A 20,530-nucleotide genomic window follows, 5' to 3' on the forward strand; every position below is an offset into this window, starting at 1 on the left:
TGTGACCCTTCCTCTGTACCGTGAAGCTAAGAAACACACATTTGACAAGGCTTTCGTAGGAGTTTGGGTCATTTCCAGGAGTAGTTTTATGACCCTGGTGGTAGTGTGACCCTTCCTCTGTACCGTGAACCTAAAAAAACACTCTTTAGAACCCGCTTGATCCCCTCTTTAACCTTTAGAAATGGATAATGTGAAAAGCGTGCAAAAGTGTTCTGTATTTCATTCCGCGTGACGCACTCGGATCCTAGCTCGTATACGGAACTCCCGCCGCGTTACCCGACTATCGCGATCTCGACAATAGCGGTTAACTGGACCCTAATCTTCTTTATCGCGTATCCATGTCACTCTGTATTCATTTTCTTGACGCGGGACATATTCCTCGTCTTACGGAACCCCGCGCCGCGTTACCCGGCTTTCGCGATGTCGACAATAGCGTTTAACTGGACCCAGAGCTTCCTTATCGCGTACCTGTGTTACTCTGTAGGTTATTTAATTCATTCCGCGGGACACATTCGGATCCTCGCCTTACGGAACTCCACTTTCGCGATATTCCACTTTTGCGATACTCCACTTCTGCGATACTCCACTTTTGCGACACTCGGCTTTCGCGATATTCCACTTTTGCGATACTCGGCTTTCGCGATATTCCACTTTTGATATACTCGGCTTTCGCGATATTCCACTTTAGCGATACTCGGCTTTCGCGATATTCCACTTTTGCAATACTCCACTTTCGCGATATTCCACTTTCGCGATACCCGGCTTTAGCGATATTCCACTTTTGCAATATTCCACTTTCGCGATATTCCACTTTCGCGATACCCGGCTTTAGCGATATTCCACTTTCGCGATACCCGGCTTTAGCGATATTCCACTTCCGCGATCTCTACTCAAACGTTTAATAACCAGACCGTAATCTTTCTTATCGCGTAACTGTGTCAGTCTATGTGTCTTAAGGTCCGTTTCTAAGTGTGTGTGTGTGTGTGTGTGTGTGTGTGTGTGTGTGTGTCGTCATTCCATTCTTATCTTCATTGTGTCGATAAGGATGACGAGGCGGTGATAGTACCTGTCTGGACGGGATGCTGCGCGGCGCGGGACAAGCTTCTTTATCTTACCTAACCCAAAGATCAAAGGTCATCCTCAAGTATTTCGTTGTCCAAGCACACACCTGTATGACAAGGCCTTCGTAGGAGTTGTGGGGCTTTCCAATGGTAGTTTTATGACCCTGGCGGTAGTTTGACCCTTCCTCTGTACCACGAACCTAAAGAGCACATATTTGACAAGGCTTTCGTGGGAGTTGTGGGGCTTTCCACTGGTAGTTTTATGACCCTGGCGGTAGTTTGACCCTTCCTCTGTACCACGAACCTAAAGAGCACATATTTGACAAGGCTTTCGTAGGAGTTGTGGGGCTTTCCAATAGTAGTCTTATGACCCTGGTGGTAGTTTAACCCTTCCTCTGTACCGTGAACCTATAAAAAGCACATATTTGGCAAGACTTTCATAGGAGTTTGTGGCATTTCCAGGGATAGTTTTATGACCCTGGTGGTAGTTTAACCCTTCCTCTGTACCGTGAACCTATAAAAAGCACATATTTGACAAGGCTTTCATAGGAGTTTGGGGCATTTCCAGAGGTAGTCTTATGACCCTGGTGGAAGTTTAACCCTTCCTCTGTACCATGAACCTGAAAAAACACTCATTAGAAAGCGATTACTCTCCTTAATGACCTTTGGAAAGAGTTAATATGAAAAGGAGGGAGCTGTCTAATTATGGAGTGCTTCGGTAAGGTTGGCAGCACTGCATATATAGCCATTCACCATTAAGGAGCGTCACGATGAGGATGAGTTTGGATTCTAATTAAGTCAGGGAGGGTCAGGGCGTGTTAGTCACCCCGCAGACCTTGAAGGGAGAGGATATTGCACCAGGGAGATATATTGTGAGTTCTTGGTAAAACTGCCCTGCCTGGAGCGTCTGATGGTAAGAAGGAGGGGGAGGAGGAGGAGGAGGAGAAGAGGAGGAATAAGAAAGAAAAGAACGAGAAGGAGAAGAAGAAGAAGAAGGAGGAGGAGGAAGCGTGGGAGGAGGAGGAGGAGGAGGAGGGAAGAGACTGAAGAAGGGAGGAAGAAAAGAAAACCATGAATAATATAAATAAGAATGAAGAGAAGCTAAAGAAGAAGAAGAAGAAGAAGAAGATTAAGGAGGAGGAGGAGGAGGAAGAAGAAAAAGTAGATCAAGGAAGAGAAGAACAAGAAGAACAAGAGGAGAAAAAGAAGAAGAAGAATTAAGAAGAAGAAGAAGATTAAGGAGGAGGAGGAGGAGGAGGAGGAAGAAGAAAAAGTAGATCAAGGAAGAGAAGAACAAGAGGAGAAAAAGAAGAAGAAGAAGAAGAATTAAGATTAAGAAGAAGGAGGTGAAGGAGGAGGATCTTCAATATATCTCACTTCGATAAAGAAATCAAAACAAGCACTTAAGAAAAAAACAAAAAAAATCGTCTCGGGTCTTCTCAATTATATCTTCTAATCATCCAGACAGATCATTTTTATACTCCACTTGTTGTTGTCCTTGTCTTTACTGTTGTTGTTGTTGATGTTGGTCTATTAATACTTTTTTTTTTTTTTTTTTTTTTACAGCAGAGACAGTTCAAGGGCACAAAAAAAAGTAAACATTAATAAAAAAAAGCCCGCTACTCACTGCTCCTAAAAAGAATCCAAGCATCTGCTTGGCCTGTCATCTCTCTCTCTCTTTTTTATGTTCGTGCCGTGATGCAAGCGCCGGGCAGGGTTGCGTCATACACACACACACACACACACACACACACACACACACTCGCTAATCAGTCGCTAATCAGTCACTTAATTTGAATTCCCTCCCGACGCGCCGTTCTTTGTTTCAACGCGCGCTCTCTTATCCCTAATCTCACGTGACTTCAGGTTATGCGCGGCTCGATCATGCCCCGCGAAGACTGCATGGCAGGCGCATATCTGGTCTCGTATGATTGTACGGCTGCGTGACTGGCCTCTGCGATTGTGTGATTGTTGTATTTCTTATCGTCCGTTAACCGCGAATCTAGAAACAGTTGTCGTATTATAGACCTCTCCGATTGTGCGATTGTTGCTGTCCCATCTACCGCGAATCTTGAAACAGTTGTCGCATGGTAAACCTCTGCGATTGTGCGATTGTTGCTGTCCAGTCAACCGTTTACCGCGAATCTTGAAACACTTGTCACATTATAAACCTCTCCGATTGTGCGATTGTTACTGTCCCATCTACCGCGAATCTTGAAACAGTTGTCGCATGATAAACCTCTGCGATTATGCGATTGTTGCTGTCCGGTCATCCGTTCACCGCGAATCTTGAAGCCATTGTCACATTATAGACGTCTGTGATTGTGTGAATGTACGTTGCTGTATCATCATTCATTTACCGCGAATCTTGAAGCATTTGTCGTATAATAGACCTCTCTGACTGTGCGATTGTTACTACCCAGCGAATCTTGGACTCATTGCCTCACCACACGCGCGATCTGATTATGCGATTTCTGCTTCTCTATCGTTCTTTTGCCCGGTACTCTAATAAATCTTGAAGCTGTCAGTACCGCCGTGGGATGACAAACAGAAGGAATTGCTTAATTAACTGTTATTATTTCGAGACTTGAGAAAGATGATGGTAGAAAGGAAGAAAGGAAGGAAGAAAGGAAGGTTGGAAGGGAAGGAAGATAGAAAGGAAGGAAGGAAGGAAGAAAGCAAGCAAGGAAGGTGGAAAGGAAGGAAGGTTGGAAGGAAAGGAAGATAGAAAGGAAGGAAGGAAGGAAGAAAGGAAGGTTGGAAGGGAAGGAAGATAGAAAGGAAGGAAGGAAGAAAGCAAGGAAGGTAGAAAGGAAGGAAGGAAGGAAGGAAGGGAAAAGAAAGAAGGGATATTTAGCTTATGAGAACTTTACAGGAAGAAAGAAAGAAAGAAAGAAAGAAAGAAAGAAATGGGAAAGAGAGAATAGGAATAGGATGAAGTGTGTGTGTGTGTGTGTGTGTGTGTGTGTGTGTGCCGCGGCCTGAGACAACACGTTCTGCCAAGGCGCATCGAGGCAGTTATTTATAGACAGGGGGGCCACGGGGAGAGAGAGAGAGAGGGAGAGAGTACTATGAATATATCCCCACGTTTGCATGTCTGTTAGTAAGTGCTGGTGTTATTGCATCATTCTACTACTACTACTACTACTACTACTACTACTACTACTACTACTACTACTACTACTACAACAACAACAAAACAAAAAAAACACGTACTAGCCCTCCCAAAACTTAACACACACACACACGGACACACTTTAACTAAAAAGTAACCAATCACCAATCAAATACGAGAGATTCTAGAAGTGGGAGGAGCCTAACCACGCCTCCACCAATCAGATCGTCCGTAGCGGGGGAGGGGGTGGAGCCTGCCCGCCTACCTATCCTAAACGCAATCCCAAACCATTTTCCCGCACCAATTATACTAACCTTGACCTCCTGACCTCTGACCTCTTAAGCTGCGGTGAAAAGTGATACGGGAAAGAAAAGTCGAGTCGCGGTTTTCTCAGTCGCGGGTTTTTTGCTGCAAGAAAACCGCAAACTTGTCCAGCCCAAGTTTCGCTCGACAATAAAACAAAAGAAAAACGTTGAGAGTTTGGTCTTAAAACATGTTCGTACTTGTATGGCTGCTGCATGCGCTGGAGGTGGTAGTAGTAGTAGTAGTAGTAGTAGTAGTAGTAGTAGTAGTAGTAGTAGTAGTAGTAGAAGCTAGAAAAAGAAAACAAAGAAGAAAAAGAAGAAGAATTAATATGAGACGAAGAAGAAAACAAAGAAGAAAAAGAAGAAGAATGAGACGAAGAAGAAGAACAAGATGGAAAGGAAGAAGATAAAGAAAGAAACGCAAAAAGAAGAACAAGAACAAAAACAAAAGGAAGAAGAGGAGAATAGAGAAGAAGAAGAAGAGTGAAATCATCATCATCATCAGTCGAAATAGAGAAAATAAAGGTCATTTCTGTGATACTGATTTATATAAGGTCACCGCGGCTAAGGGGCTGAAGAGGAGGAGGAGATGATGGAGGAGGAGGAGGACTAAGAGACACTAACAAGAGAAAGACCATAATCTCTCTCTTTCTCTCTCTCTCTCCCCCAAACTGCCCATTAGATCTTTCCCTTGTGAGCTGAGAGAGAGAGAGAGAGAGAGAGAGAGAGAGAGAGAGAGAGAGAGAGTCATAATACAGCTTTTAGGAAATCAACTTTTCCTTAAATAACTTCAATTGTTGTTTTCATGTTAAAGAGAGAGAAAGAAAAAGGATTAAAGAGGAAGTGAGAGAGAGAGAGAGAGAGAGAGAGAGAGAGAGAGAGAGAGAGAGAGAATGCTGATTGTGTGTGTGTGTGTGCATATATGTGTGTGTGTGTGTGTGTCATTCATGCCATTTGGATGAATCAGCCAGGTGACACACGCACGCACACACAACTATGTAAATACGCACACACACACACACAACTAGGTAAATACACACACACACACACACAGATGAGGGAAGTGATGCTGGCTGACTCTTGCATTAGAAAGTTGGACAGCACAGGGACAAGAATAGGAAATAAATACACAATGAAATACCTCAATATAGTGTAATTTATTTTTATTTAAGAACAATTTACACCGAGGACATTGCCGTGATTATTTACAAAACCATAAGATAAAATAAATAAAATAAAGTTCCGAGTCGCTTAAAATGTCACCAGGAAACAGCTAGTGTGCTCTCTTTGATAGCTTAGACATGTTAAGTAATACAGTTTCTTTTATTTACAGGTTCAGTCAATGGGGGCATGCGCTGGGGGTGCGTCGCTTCGCCCACTCTATGATGCCAAGCCCGGGGTCCCTCCATGCAGGTCGAATCCTATCCTGAGTACCTCCCGGCGAGACTTACAGCATCACCAAAGATAAGGATGATAGCTACTGTGTGTGTGTGTGTGTGTGTGTGTGTGTGTGTGTGTGTGTGTGTGTGTGTGTTTTCTCTTGTTCATCTCCCTCTCTTCCTCTCCTTCTCTCTCCCTCTCTCTTTCCTTTCTTCTAAACTTAGTGTGTGTGTGTGTGTGTGTGTGTGTGTGTGTTGTTCATCTCCCTCTCTTCCTCTCCTTCCCTTTCTTCTAAACTTAGTGTGTGTGTGTGTGTGTGTGTGTGTGTGTGTGTGTGTGTCAAGAAGTCATTTTCCATACAGCAGTTTTCAATTTCCAAACATTCATATATCCATTTTAGTTCCATTGGTGTATAATTTAAACAGAACATGATTTTTTCTCACTAAGCGTACAAAAAATTTCATACATGTCATTTTTTTAAGTTCCATCGACATAATTTAAACAGAACAATATTTTTTCTCTTGAAGTATAGATTTTATCCCAAGCTGTACATCGATATATAGGAATCAATTTGACCTCTCTCTCTCTCTCTCCTCCTCCTCCTCCTCCCTCTTTCTCTCCTACATTCATTTTTCTCTTTGTCCAGTTCCTCCTCCTTCTCTCCTCCTTTCATTCTTCTTCTAAGCTAGTTATTCCCTTCTCTCCCTCTCCTTCCCTTCTTCTCATATATAAGTTCTTTCTCCTCCTCTACATTTCCTTCTTTCATTTTTCTCTTTGGCCAGTTCATCCTCCTCCTCCTCTACCTCTCCTTCTTTCTCTCCTCCTCCAATCATTCTTCTAAGCTAGTTATTCCCTTCTCTCCCTCTCCTTCCCTTCTTCTCAGCTAAATCCATCCTCCTCCTCTGCCTCTCCTTTCATCCTTCTTTTCAGCTAAGTTCATTTCCTCCTCTACCTCTCCTTCTCCTTTCATTCTTTTTCTAAACTAGTTCTTCCCTTCTCTCCCTCTCCTTCCGTTCTTCTCAGCTAACTCCATCTTCCTCTCTCCCTCATTATTTTTTATTATCTAGTGTTTTTGCTGTTCAGAATTCTTTCATCAACAAATACTAACACTAATAATCTCGCCCGACCCTTTTCCCTCCTTCTAAAGTGCCGTGGAAACCCAAACTACAAGGTCAATTCCGTTTTTTAATTGTGGATTCAATATTCATAAAGATTTCGATTATAAACAAAAAATAAAATCAACAATAATCCGTTCTTTTCCATCCCATACATGCATCACCGGAACGACATCCCTGACCCCTCAAGACGACCCCACGACCCCTAGTGCTGATTGATGACCTTGCTGATGCGCTGGTGGGTGTAGGGGTCGAAGGGCGTGCACCCACGGATGGTAGTCTCGAGAGGGTTGAGGTAGACGTCCGCCGCGAGCTCCTGCACCGGGATCTCCTTGTCGGTCTTGGCCACCTTCACAGACTCATCCACTTCCTTCCTCACCTCTGTGTCGATTTTCTGTGGAGGGAGAGAGAGGTAAGTGAGGTCAGGGAGGGAGAGGAGGGAGGATTGTGTAGAGAAGGAAGGGAGGGAAGGGGAGGGAGAGGATTGTGTAGAGAAGGAAGGGGAGGGAGAGGAGGGAGGATTGTGTAGAAAAGGAAGGGAGGGAGAGGAGGGAGGATTGTGTAGAGAAGGAAGGGGAGGCAGAGGATTGTGTAGAGAAGGAAGGGAGGGAAGGGAAGGGAGAGGAGGGAGGATTGTGTAGAGAAGGAAGGGAGGGAAGGGAAGGGAGAGGAGGGAGGATTGTGTAGAGAAGGAAGGGAGGGAGAGGAGGATTGCATAGAGAAGGAAGGGAGGGAGAGGAGGGAGGATTGTGTAGAGAAGGAAGGGAGGGAAGGGAAGGGAGAGGATTGTGTAGAGAAGGAAGGGGAGGGAGAGGAGGGAGGATTGTGTAGAGAAGGAAGGGAGGGAAGGGAGGATTGTGTAGAGAAGGGAGGGAAGGAGAGAAAACAGGAAGAGAATGTTGATTTTCTGTAGGGAGAGAGACAGGAAAAGTGTGTGGAGAGAGGGAGGGAAGGGGATGAGAGAGATGGGGGGGGGGTCCTTTATGTGTCTGTGGGGGTTGTATACATACTGTGGGGGTGACATCCTGTGGGGTCCTGTGAGGAGAGAGAGAGAGAGAGAGAGAGAGAGAGAGAGAGAGAGCATGCATAACAACTCGCTGTCTCTCTTTTTCTACTCTCTGTCTATCTCACCACATAACACACACACACACACACACACACACACACACACATAAGGACAAATTTAAGGAAAAGTTTGACAAATACAGATACGGAGACGGGTAAATATACACACACACACACACACACACACACACACACCTTCAGCTCCTCAGCCGTCACAAGATCCGCTCCGACAATCCTCTCCTTGAACAGCATAATCGGGTCCCTGGTCTGCCGCACTTCCTGAATCTCGTCTCTGGTCCTGTAGGAAGTCCCCGGGTCCGACATGGAGTGGCCGTGGTACCTGTAAGTGGCCACCTCCAGCACCAATGGCCCCCTGCCCTGCCCCGATGGCCCCCCGGTGGTGCAGTACTCGACGCAGTAGCGGAGTGCCTCGCGGACGCTGAGAATGTCCATCCCGTCGATCTGTGTGTTAGGAGATTGTTAATAAATATCGTTAGTAGAGAGCAGTGAGTAGCGGGCTTTTTTTTTTTTCCCCTGCACTCTTTGTGTTGCCCTAGGGCGATCTCCTTTGCTGTAAATAAAATAAATAAATAAAAAGTTTGTTAGGGTACACAGTAATTCGTCAAGCTATGGGTTGAGAGGTTGCTAAATTGCTAATATAAGGGTTGCATTTTGAGGTTGTTAGTGAGGATGAGAATGGTACACAGCAATCACATCACTCTCACACACTTCCCATGTCCACTACACAACTGTACACACACACACACACACACACAATTCTCTCTCTCTCTCTCTCACACACAACCCCCAACAAACCCCACCACTAATCTTACACACACACACACACACACACACACACACACACACACGGCCCTCACCCATATTCCCGGGACGTAATCTCCACGCGTGTAGTAGTCCACAGAGGCCGAGGCGCGGTCGACACTGGTGCCCATGCCATAGCCGTTGTTCTCGCAGATGAAGACGCTCGGCAGGTTCATGAGCTTGGCCATGTTGTAGGCCTCGAACAGCTGACCCTGCGGAGATGGTGGTGGTTAGAGGTGGCGGAGAGAGAGGGAGAAGGATGGGAATGAAAGGGAGGGAGGAGGAGGAGGGTAAGGAGTGACTGAGAGGGATAGAAGGAGGGAAGGATGGTTTTGAAGGATGGGGAGTGAGAATGAGAGGGATAGGATGAGGAAAAGATGGTAGGGAAGGAAGGAAAGATTGGGGAGTGAGAATGAGAGGGATAGGATCATAGGAGGAAGGAAGGATGGTTTGGAAGGATAGGGAATGAGAGGAATAGGAGGAAGGGATGGTTAGGAAGGATAGGGAGTGAAAATGAGTGATAGGATAGAAAGGGTGCGAGAAAAGGATACGGAAGGAGAGAGGAGGGAAAGGAGACAGTTTGAGAGGGAGAGAGGGAGTATATGGGAGAGGAAGGAGTTGTGGGCATTTCCAGGAGTAGTTTCATGACCCTGGTGGTAGTTTGACCCTTCCTCTGTACCATGAACCTGAAGAAACACTCACTAGAACCCGACTGACCCACTCTTTGACCTTTAGAAATGGGTGATGTGGGAAGCGTGTGTTTTATAATGCCGACCAGAGAGTTGTGAGAGAGAAGAAGAATGGGAAGAGATAGACAGTAGGAAAAATAACCATAAATAACAACAAAACAATTCCTTCCTTCCCTAAAACAGTTCCACACCACCTCACAGGAAAGGAAAACGCAGAGAATGAAGGTAAGGCGTCGCTTAAAAAGGGCCGTTTGTCAATTAAAAACCTTGTTCGTAACTGTATATACACGTATGGGGCGAACGTAATGAAGTGTTTAAGAGGGAAAGACGGAGTGTACGAGAGGAGAAGAAAGAAGAATGGGAAGAGACAGACAGTAAGAAAAATCACAATAAATAATACTAAAAAAATTCCAATAAATAATACTAAAAAAATTCCTTCCAGTTCAACGTCACCTCACGCCATCGCCATAATCACTCACCTGGTTGGCCGCGCCGTCGCCATACAGGGACACATTAATGCCACTGTTCCCGAGATACTTGTTCGCCAGTGCCACGCCGGCCCCGACAGGCACCTGGGCGCCCACGATGCCGTTTCCGCCGTAGAAGTTCTTGGTGTACATGTGCATGGAGCCGCCCTTGCCCCGTGCCATGCCCTGTGAACGCCCCGTCAACTCCGCCATCACGCCTGTCGGAAATACGATTCATTACTCTTTTCTTGATAGTAACTCTTATAAATAACATTCCCCATATTTTTTTCTGTTTGTCTATTATTTATTTATCAAGTGTAATCTTCTTTTCATCATCATCATCATCACTGTCATCATCGTCATGTATTCTTAGTCTAGTTCTTCTTATTGTTATTAGTTATTATTATTATTATTGCCTCGGCCGAAACCTTAGCAAAATTGATGTCTCTTTTCGCCACTCTGTTCTTTCGTCTGTCGTGGGAGCGGTGAGGAGCGGACTTTTTTTTTCTACGCTCTTTTTGTTGCCCTTGAGCCGTCTTTGTCGTAAATAAATAAATAAATAAATAAATAAATAAATAAAAAATGACGTAGTTATGGGTGTAAGTTGGATAAGGTCAAGTTCTTCAGGAAGGAAATATACAAGAACTGGCAGGCTTTTCTTTCTTTTTTTTCTTTTTTTTTTTGTACCTGTTAAGAATAAGTGACTTGAGATTATTAATAAAACTCATGTATTTTAACTGAAGTGTCTCTGCCTTGCCCTCCTTACTTAACTATACGACACACACACACACACACACACACACACACACACACACACCATCCCACTACACTATACAAGACTAAGCTCTGATAAGGTAATGCTTGAGTAAGTTAAGTCCATGTTAAAGCTTGTGCTAACAGATTATACATGACAGGCAGGCTATACTAAAGAATATATCAGTCACTTTCGGGTCTCACAACAAGTATGGTGGATGAAGAGGATTAAGAGATGGATGTTGTGGTCTAAATTTAACTATGTGTAAAAAGTCAAAATATCAATAACTGATCAAAATAAATAAACATACATCTAACACACCCACACACACCCATACCCACACCCTCTACATTACACCCAGTAGACTAACACTACATACTACTTCTACTAATACACTGAACACACTACATCACACCCACAAGACCCCATTCCCGCACTCACTCGTCACGGTACAGCCCATGACGTACGCCCATCCATGGTCTCGGTAGGCTGTAATCACGGAGTCTTGGGGCCTCAGAGCTGCTTTGATGCCCACACAGATGGCCTCCTGCCCGCTGTAGAGGTGGCAGAACCCGCGGATGGCCTGTCAAAAGGGTCACATTGGGGTCAGAGGTCGTGCTGGTTAGGTTGTTGATAGGGTCATGTTTGATTGTGTGAGAAAGGGAGAAGGGAGAGATTGAAGAATGAGAGAGAGGGAAGAAAAGGAGGAGGAGAAGGAGAAGAAAGACAAGGGAGGAAAGGAGTGATTGAAGAATGAGAGAGGGAAAGGAAAGGAGGGAGGGAGAGATGGAGAGAGAAAGTGAGGAAAAAACGGAGAGAGAGGGAGAATCAGGGAGGAAAGGAGACAAGGATGAGAGAAGGAAAGAGGAGTATTTGAAGAATAAGAGAGGTAAGGAGGGAGAGCGGGAGAGAGAAAGTGAAGAGAAAACAGAGGGAGAGGGAGAATCAGGGAGGGAAGGATAGAGAAGGGAGAGAGGAAGGAAAGGAAACACCACATAAGGGAGAGTGGAGGAGAGGAAACACCACATAAGGGAGAGTGGAGGAAAAGGAAACATCACATTAGGGAGAGTGGAGGGAAAGGAAACACCACATTAGGGAGAGTATAGGAGAGGAAACACCACATAAGGGAGAGTGGAGGAGAGGAAACACCAGATAAGGGAGAGTGGAGGGAAAGAAGGAAGTACAGGAAAAAGAGGAAGAAGAGGAAGAAAAGAATCGTAGAAAACAAACATAGAAAAATCAATATACACACACACACACACACACACACACACCCTAACACCCACCTTCTCCTTATACAAATTACTGGCGGCAGACTCGAGGCGCCGGATTATCTGCATCTGCCGGTAATAGAGGAGCGCCTCATCGCGGGTGACGGTGGTGGTTGAGGCCGGCGGCTCATCCAGGCGGTGCAGCTTGTAGGGGCGGGTGTCGAAGGATGCCTCGGTGGTCGTGCTGCTTCCCCCGGCCCCCCGCACGGCTGTCATGAAGGGTGCCAGGGCTCGCTGTCGGGTGAGTGCCGGGTGAATGTTGGATTTATTTATTTATTTATTTATTTTTTTACTTTATTTGTGTGTTGGGTGGTAGTGGATGAAGGGGATTAAGAGATGCAGGGAGAGATGGATGTTGTAATTGGGTGGATGAAGTGGATTAGGAGATGGAGGGAGAGATGGATGTTGTAATTGGGTGGATGAAGTGGATTAAGAGATGGATGTTGTAATTGGTTTGTGGTGGATGAAGTGGATTAGGAGATGGAGGGAGAGATGGATGTTGTAATTGGGTGGATGAAGTGGATTAAGAGATGGATGTTGTAACTGGTTTGTGGTGGATGAAGTGGATTAAGAAATGGATGTTGAAATGGATGTTGTGGTCTAAAAACTATATACCTTATATAAAAACTTAAAATATCAATGATGGATCAAAATAAATTAAAATCCATCAAACAATCACATCTTAAGCTAAAAAAAATATAATTGTAGACTCAAAATTTCCACAATGGTGCCAAAAATAACATCTAACATCGTAAGCTAAAAATATATGTGCAAATAAAGTCAGAATTTCGATAATGGTGCCAAAAATAACCACTACTAACATCGTAAGCTAAAAATATATGTGCAAATAAGTCATAATCTCCATAATGGCGCAAATAAACAACAAACACTCATATCGCAAGCTGGAAAATATAAGAGTGTGAATATGTATAGATACCACGATAGAGTGCATCAGTACCGAGTCCCCCTTTCAAGGCATCAGCGTGCAGGAGGGAAAATAAAAATACGTACTCTGAAAAATAAAGTAGTTGATGAGGTTGAGGATACAGAGACGACCTTATGGATAGAGAGGAGGGAGGACTGTGAGGCCATGAGGATAAATTAGAGAGGGACGGGTTAAGGAAAGAAGATAGGAGAGAAATGACAAAATAGGAAAGGAAGAGGAAGATGGAACAAAATACAGAGGAGAGAGAAGAGAGGAGATGAAGGAAGGAGAATGGATGACAGCAACAAGACTAAGGAAGAAGAGGGGAAGGGAAGAAAGGAATGGAAGGAGAAGAGGAATGAAGAAAGATTAGGAGCAAAGAGAAGAAGGCAAAGGAAGTATGGATGAGACATAAAATGAAAATGAGAGGAAAGGGAAGAGAGAAAATAGGAAGAGAGAGAGAGAGAGAGAGAGAGAAAAAAGAAGAAAAAACGAGACAAACAAAAATCTATACAACCGGGCATTAGAAAAAGCTGATAGACAGACAGACACAGACACCATATCACCACTAATAAAAACAGCCACAAGAGGTGAAAAAAAGGGGCGAGAGAACAGGAAACGGCAAAAGGTAACAAGGAGGAAAGAAACAGAAAAAAAAACTGACCAAATCAACAAGACAGACCAGTGGTTCTTAAACTAGGGGAGGGGAGGGGAAGGGAGGGGGGGATGGGGGGACGAACCTTGGAGGAGAAGTTAGAATTTCTGCCGTTGAAATATTTATTATCTTAATGGCCTGGGCTGATGTTGAGAAGTTTATGAAAAAATGGAAAATTATTGCCTTAATTAGGTTTTTTTATAGTCTACAAAGGGTTATCTATTATTTAATACATATGGGAAGGAATTTTCTCTATGATTATAAAAGCAATGGAGAGGTGGAGGGAAGAGCTATTTTCAAGGGTGCATGATTGTAAAAAGTTTGAGAACCACCGAGACACAGACACAAGGACACAAGCTGCCACATATACCATGGAGAGCTCCCAGAAGTCAGTCCACATGAGAGCGGCCGTCCCGTGACCCCACAGCTGCGGCGCGACACGGAGCAAGGGAGAGACCAGGGTGTTAGTCCCCCACGTAATGGTTTGGGAAATATTCACGAAAGTGTAGCCCCTAATAATTTCAAGATGTTGGCTGCTTACTTCTGGACAAAATATGCTGCTGCTTATCATGGAGAAAGTATTTTTATCCAGAAATCAATAAATGACTGACTTTTCAATGGCTTTTGTGGACCCACCGCTGCAGCTGCAAAATAGCTCGCAGAGGTTCAACTTGGACACCCGTGGGAAATGAAGGGTTTTGGGAGGGGGAGCGTATTTAAACTACTCCAACCGAGCTTTACATAACCTCCTAACCCCCCCATGTACATGCGACTTTATTTCTGCAAGGAGGTATTTCTCTTAACACCGGCTGGACCGCCGCCGTCAGAGGCGGCTACACTTTCCTGAATATTATCCAGTGGTTGACCCCATAATGGCTTCGCCCCCCATAACCCCCTAACGGAGGGGCTTTGACCCCATGACCCCCCTATTGGAAGGGCTGTGCCCCCTCGACCCCTTCTATTTTCCGGAAGTCATCTGTTACTGCACAGCGTTCAGGGACCCAAAAAGCTTCATGTTGTAAGCATTAACTTCGCCGGGGGTGGCAACACTCCAATATTGTCCAGAACCACCACAATTCTGTGCCTGGGTCTGGACAATACTGCGGCGGGAAGCAGCAGGAGCACAACGCGCCGCACGCCTGGTTAGTACAGGCGCCAAGGCTCGCCAGACACGGCTGTTGGACATCGTAAAGATAGTCGGGTTCCCAAGGTGGCCGTGTCGTCTGCTCCCCGGCCTCCCACCTGCTCCATATCTACCTGTTTTAAGGCCGCCCCGTACCTTGCCCCGCGTGCCCCGTGCCCCGGCGCCCCCTCACCTGGCCTGCCCCGCCCCGCCGCCGCAGCACGGAGGAGATAATATTGTTCAGCATGATGGACGCCCTCCCTCTCGGCCGGCGCTTGATCTTGATGTCACAGCCCCTCTTGCTCTTGCTCTTGCTGTACTGTCTTGGGCTTTTTCATTGGGTCAGTTCTCCCTAATACTTTCTCCAGGGACTTTTTGAACATAAATATACATAAAATAAATATATACTAAGCAATTAAACGTATATAATGGTGTTTTTTATACATTATCAGCCTAGAAATAAGGAAATTGTCATCCTTTCCAATGGTTCAAGATCCCTGATACTTTTTCCCGGGTCTTTCCAATACAAAAATACATAAAACAAACATAAAATAAGCAATTAAACGTATATAATGGGTGTTTTTATATAATATTAGCTTAGAAAAGAAGGAAATAGTCATCGTTAACTATCAATCAATCAATCAAATGATTTAAGCTCCCTAATACTTTCTCCTGGACCCCTTAAACACAAATATACATAAAATAAATATATATGTCACCCAATTAAATATACATAATGGTGTTTTTATACAATATTAACTTAAAAAATCCATTATCGTGTTACGTAACGGAGAGGTTGGCAGCCCTGGGCCGTGTGTTTACCTCCTCCAGCTGACCGCCACAACATCTCCTATTTCTTCCTGTATCTCCGCCATGTCTTACTTCACACAGGTATTATAACACTCAGAGACACGGTGACACCCTTAAAATACTATAATAATGAGGAAATACGGTATACGAGGCTGCAGAGATAAGATAATGGCGATAAATGAAGGGCTGGACGGTGGTTTTCAGGGGTAACTTAAGGATTTCTGTGTTGAGGCCTTTCAGCCGGCTTTATGATTTACTATATATTTAAGGCCTAATAAGTGCTTCTATAACGTCTAAATCTCTCCTGCAATGTTATTTTCATCTGTTTTTATTACCTGATGTATATTTGTAGGCCTACTGAATGAATCTACACTTTAAACCACTTCTGTTCCATTATTTCTACTTTTCAATATATTTTTTTTAGGCCTATACAGTATGTCTACATCATTTAAAAATCTACTGTCCCATTATTCCTATCTTCCTTAACAATTTATATATTTCTTAGGCCTATACAATATATCTACATCATTTAAACCACTGCTGTTTGGTTATTTCAATCTTCCTTTACGATTCAATATATTTCTTAGGCCTATACAGTATGCCTACATCATTTAAACCACTGCTGTTGTTATTTCAATCTTCCTCTACAATTTTATATATTTCTTAGGCCTATACAGTATGCCTACATCATTAAACCTCTGCTGTCATGTTATTTCAGTCTTCTACAATTCAATATATTTTTTTTTAGGCCTATACAGTATATCTACACCATATAAACCTGGACTGTGCCATTAATTCTAGCTTGTTTCCACTTTTCATAAACTTACCAGGTTCGTACAAAGAAATAAATTGATGTTTGTGTGTTAGGTTAGGTTTGATTCAGTCCTTAACCCCTTGACTGTGGATTTCCTACCAGAAGACCTTCAGGAATGGAGCAAAAAGTGGCTGCTACAATTCAGTGGAGAAAATGTAAAGTCCTGCATCTTGGGAGGGGATATCCAGCACACCAATACCACATGGGAAACACTCCACTATCCACCACAGAGGCAGAGAAAGACCTGGGAGTGTATGTTACCAGGCTACCAGTGAAGGGATATCCAGCACACCAATACCACATGGGAAACACTCCACTATCCACCACAGAGGCAGAGAAAGACCTGGGAGTGTATGTTACCAGGCTACCAGTGAAGGGATATCCAGCACACCAATACCACATGGGAAACACTCCACTATCCACCACAGAGGCAGAGAAAGACCTGGGAGTGTATGTTACCAGGCTACCAGTGAAGGGATATCCAGCACACCAATACCACATGGGAAACACTCCACTATCCACCACAGAGGCAGAGAAAGACCTGGGAGTGTATGTTACCAGGCTACCAGTGAAGGGATATCCAGCACACCAATACCACATGGGAAACACTCCACTATCCACCACAGAGGCAGAGAAAGACCTGGGAGTGTATGTTACCAGGCTACCAGTGAAGGGATATCCAGCACACCAATACCACATGGGAAACACTCCACTATCCACCACAGAGGCAGAGAAAGACCTGGGAGTGTATGTTACCAGGCTACCAGTGAAGGGATATCCAGCACACCAATACCACATGGGAAACACTCCACTATCCACCACAGAGGCAGAGAAAGACCTGGGAGTGTATGTTACCAGGCTACCAGTGAAGGCAAAATCCGTGACAATCGCAGCAGACGGGTTAAAAATACGAGCTATAGACTTCTAAGTAAAGCTATATAATTTTCCTGTTAAGATATTTATAGCCAACACTTTTCCGCAGATGGTGAGCCGAGCAGCTGTGTTGGCGCCCCAGCTGTGGAGTGTGTCGCCCCGCCTGTCCCACCTTCCCCTGGCCCCGGCACTGCTCTGGGGGAAGGGGCAACACCGGGGCATGGCGGGGCACAGCAAGTGGGCTAACATCCGCCACACCAAGGCTCTGAAGGACGACCAGAAGCAGAAAACCACAACGAAGATTATTCAAATGATCAAAATAGCCATCAAGGGTGAGGGACAAGGCTTGGATGGTCTCTCTCTCTCTCTCTCTCACATTATCTCATTATCTCCATGTTCTTCCCTTACCAGAGGGCGGCAGCACGGACCCTAAGCTGAACTCCAGGCTGTCAAACGTCATAGATTTAGCCCGCACGCAGAGCATCCCCCTCACCAGCATCAACAACATCATCAAGACGGCGCAGGTACCTTAGGGGGGGCGGGAAACGGAGTGGGTGTGATACTATACTTTCTTGCCTGAACGATTGAAAAGGAATGATAATAATAATAAAAATCGACACGTTCTCCGCTCTTTCCCCGCCCAGAAATCCCGAAAAAATGATAATAATAATAAAAATAGACTAATTCTCCGCTCTTTCCCCGCCCAGAAATCCCGAAAAAAATGATAATAATAATAAAAACTGACTAATTCTCCGCTCTTTCCCCGCCCAGAAATCCCAGGACAACGCCAAATCGATGTTGGTGGAGTACCGAGCGCCGGGCGGAGTGCTGATGCTGGTTGAGGTGCTGACGGACAACCTCATAAAAACCAAATCCAGCCTACAGAGCATTATCAAGAAGACTATGTGAGTGGCGGCATGTGGCAACCGTGTGTCAGTTTCGGGTGGACTGGAGGCTTAAAATAATAATGCCGAGTAATAATAATAATAATAATAATAGTAATAAAAATAAGTGTATGTCATCTATAAATTTCTAAACTAACATATCACAGTATCACAAGCTCTCCCTTCCTCGGCCATTCCTTTCTCCCATATCACAAGCTCTCCCTTCCTCGGCCATTCCCTTCACCAGTATCACAAGCTCTCCCTTCCTCAGTCATTCCTTTCTCCCATATCACAAGCTCTCCCTTCCTCGGCCATTCCCTTCACCCATATCACAAGCTCTCCCTTCCTCGGCCATTCCCTTCACCCATATCACAAGCTCTCCCTTCCTCGGCCATTCCCTTCACCCATATCACAAGCTCTCCCTTCCTCGGCCATTCCATTCACCCATATCACAAGCTCTCCCTTCCTCGGCCATTCCCTTCACCCATATCACAAGCTCTCCCTTCCTTGGCCATTCTCTTCACCCATATCACAAGCTCTCCCTTCCTCGCCATTCCTTCACCCATATCATAAGCTCTCCCTTCCAAGGCCATTCATTTCGCCCATATCACAAGCTCTCCTTCCTCCTCGGCCATTCCTTCACCCATATCACAAGCTCTCCCTTCCTTGGCCATTCCCTTCACCCATATCACAAGCTCTCCCTTCCTCGGCCATTCCCTTCACCCATATCACAAGCTCTCCCTTCCTCAGCCATTCCCTTCACCCCTATCACAAGCTCTCCTTCCTGGCCATTCCTTCACCCATATCACAAGCTCTCCTTCCTCGGCCATTCCTTCACCCATATCACAAGCTCTCCCTTCCTCAGCCATTCCCTTCACCCATATCACAAGCTCTCCCTTCCTCGGCCATTCCCTTCACCCATATCACAAGCTCTCCCTTCCTCAGTCATTCCTTTCTCCCATATCACAAGCTCTCCCTTCCTCGGCCATTCCCTTCACCCATATCACAAGCTCTCCCTTCCTCGGCCATATCCTTCACCCATAATCACAAGCTCTCCCTTCCTCGGCCATTCCCTTCACCCATATCACAAGCTCTCCCTTCCTCAGCCATTCTCGATACAAATAAACAAATAAAATCATAAATGCATGGATATATGAATTAAATATCACAATCTCCTCTCCACCAGGTTACAAGAGGCGAAGGGTACTGTCCAGCATGTGTTTGAGGAGAAGGGGGTGGTGGTGGCGGCCGCAGGGAAGGGAGCGAAGGTGCCGACCCTAGAGGAAGCGCTCGACTTGGCCATTGAGGTCGGGGCCGAGGAGGTGGAGGAGGAGGAGGAGGGGACGGGACGGTTTGTGGTGAGTAGAGGAAGAGGAGGAGGAGGAGGTAAAGAGAGAGAGAGAGAGAGAGAAAGGAGATTAATTAAAAGATATATTTGATTAGGGAGTTGAAAGAAAGAAACATTAACACATACATATTACCTGCACACACACACACACACACACACACACACACACACAGAGAAAGATGATGACTAACTCACTCTATGAATAACACAGCTGTACCCCTAAGACCTGCTCCCCTCTCTTCCCTTCACTTACAATAATTTCTCATTTTCTGGCATTTCAACTTCTTTAATCTTGCAATATGCGTCTAACTAACTGACTATCAATACCAGTCGGCCCAGCTCACCCAATCCTCGTCGTTCCAGTTCACAAGCTCGCCCGACGCTTTCTTCGACGTCAAGAAGGGCGTCGAGGGGAGGGGCTACACAGTAAGTTATGCCAATGTGGATTTTATTCCGAACGTGACGGTCACCATGACGGACGAGGAAGTGCGGAAGCTGGATGTCATTATAGAGAAACTTGAGGCTGTTGACGAGGTTATGAGGGTACATGTGAACCTATAGTGTGTGTGTGTGTGTGTGTGTGTGTGTGTGTGTGTGTGTGTGTACATAGTCTCAAAAGCTAACACTCCCCCTTTGCACTTGGTAAGATCGTTAACTCTGTGATGATGTGAGAGAGAAATAAACGGAATATATGAGTTGATTGTTTTTCTTTTATTACTGAGGAGGAGGAGGAGGAGGAGGAGGGTACAGAGAGGAAGGAAGAAGATAAAGAGGAGGAGGAAGAAGAAAATAAAGAAGAGGAGGAGGAGGAGGAAGAGGAAGAAGGTAAAGAGGAGCAGGAAGAAGAAAATAAAGAGGAGGAGGAGGAGGAAGTAGAAAGGATAGAGGAGGAGGAGGAGGAGGAGGAGGAGGAAGGAAGTAAAAAGATGAGGAAGAAGAAAGGAAAGAGGAGGAGGAGAAAGGAGGTTAAAAGAATGAGGAAGAAGAGGAAGAGGAGGAGGAAGAAGAAAGGAAGAAGGAGGAGGAGGAGGAAGAGAAAACCCACTCAACTTGG

At 45.0% G+C, this 20,530-nt stretch overlaps 2 protein-coding genes across 3 annotated transcripts; one reads left to right on the forward strand and one right to left on the reverse strand.

Annotated features, from left to right (window-relative positions):
- Positions 1-6,814: 6,814 nt before the first annotated feature.
- LOC126984427 (probable pyruvate dehydrogenase E1 component subunit alpha, mitochondrial) lies at positions 6,815-15,101 on the reverse strand. Of its 2 annotated transcripts, XM_050838042.1 has the most exons (8): positions 14,941-15,080; positions 13,995-14,051; positions 12,060-12,278; positions 11,215-11,356; positions 10,032-10,237; positions 8,920-9,075; positions 8,237-8,503; positions 6,815-7,370 (listed from the first exon to the last, which is right to left on the reverse strand). In XM_050838042.1, exons 1-8 carry the CDS (start codon positions 14,992-14,994, stop codon positions 7,182-7,184), a joined length of 1,290 nt encoding a protein of 429 aa, XP_050693999.1. In that variant the 5' UTR covers positions 14,995-15,080; the 3' UTR covers positions 6,815-7,181. The 2 variants fall into 2 exon arrangements, with proteins under 2 accessions (XP_050693999.1, XP_050693998.1); XM_050838041.1 differs by lacking the exon at positions 13,995-14,051 and having other exon boundaries at positions 14,941-15,101.
- Positions 15,102-15,535: 434 nt separating this feature from the next.
- Positions 15,536-20,171, forward strand: LOC126984428 (probable transcriptional regulatory protein DR_2548). The gene is made up of 6 exons (XM_050838043.1): positions 15,536-15,638; positions 17,354-17,576; positions 17,656-17,768; positions 18,016-18,149; positions 19,315-19,486; positions 19,840-20,171. Exons 1-6 carry the CDS (start codon positions 15,621-15,623, stop codon positions 20,035-20,037), a joined length of 858 nt encoding a protein of 285 aa, XP_050694000.1. The 5' UTR covers positions 15,536-15,620; the 3' UTR covers positions 20,038-20,171.
- The last annotated feature ends 359 nt before the right edge of the window (positions 20,172-20,530 follow it).

Source organism: Eriocheir sinensis, chromosome 57, assembly GCF_024679095.1.
Source record: "Eriocheir sinensis breed Jianghai 21 chromosome 57, ASM2467909v1, whole genome shotgun sequence".
Lineage (NCBI taxonomy): Eukaryota > Metazoa > Arthropoda > Malacostraca > Decapoda > Varunidae > Eriocheir > Eriocheir sinensis.

Bases quoted from the DNA above. Each gene is read 5' to 3' on its own strand.
- LOC126984427 (XM_050838042.1), bottom strand. From the start codon at position 14,994: ATGCTGAACAATATTATCTCCTCCGTGCTGCGGCGGCGGGGCGGGGCA. The intron at 12,279-13,994 runs GTATATGTGGCA...CTCACCCGACAG, and splicing joins ACTTCTGGGAGCTCTCCATG to CGAGCCCTGGCACCCTTCAT. The intron at 11,357-12,059 runs GTGGGTGTTAGG...CCCTTTTGACAG, and splicing joins GTAATTTGTATAAGGAGAAG to GCCATCCGCGGGTTCTGCCA.
- LOC126984428 (XM_050838043.1), top strand. The intron at 17,577-17,655 runs GTGAGGGACAAG...TTCCCTTACCAG, and splicing joins GATCAAAATAGCCATCAAGG to AGGGCGGCAGCACGGACCCT. The intron at 19,487-19,839 runs GTGAGTAGAGGA...TCGTCGTTCCAG, and splicing joins AGGGGACGGGACGGTTTGTG to TTCACAAGCTCGCCCGACGC.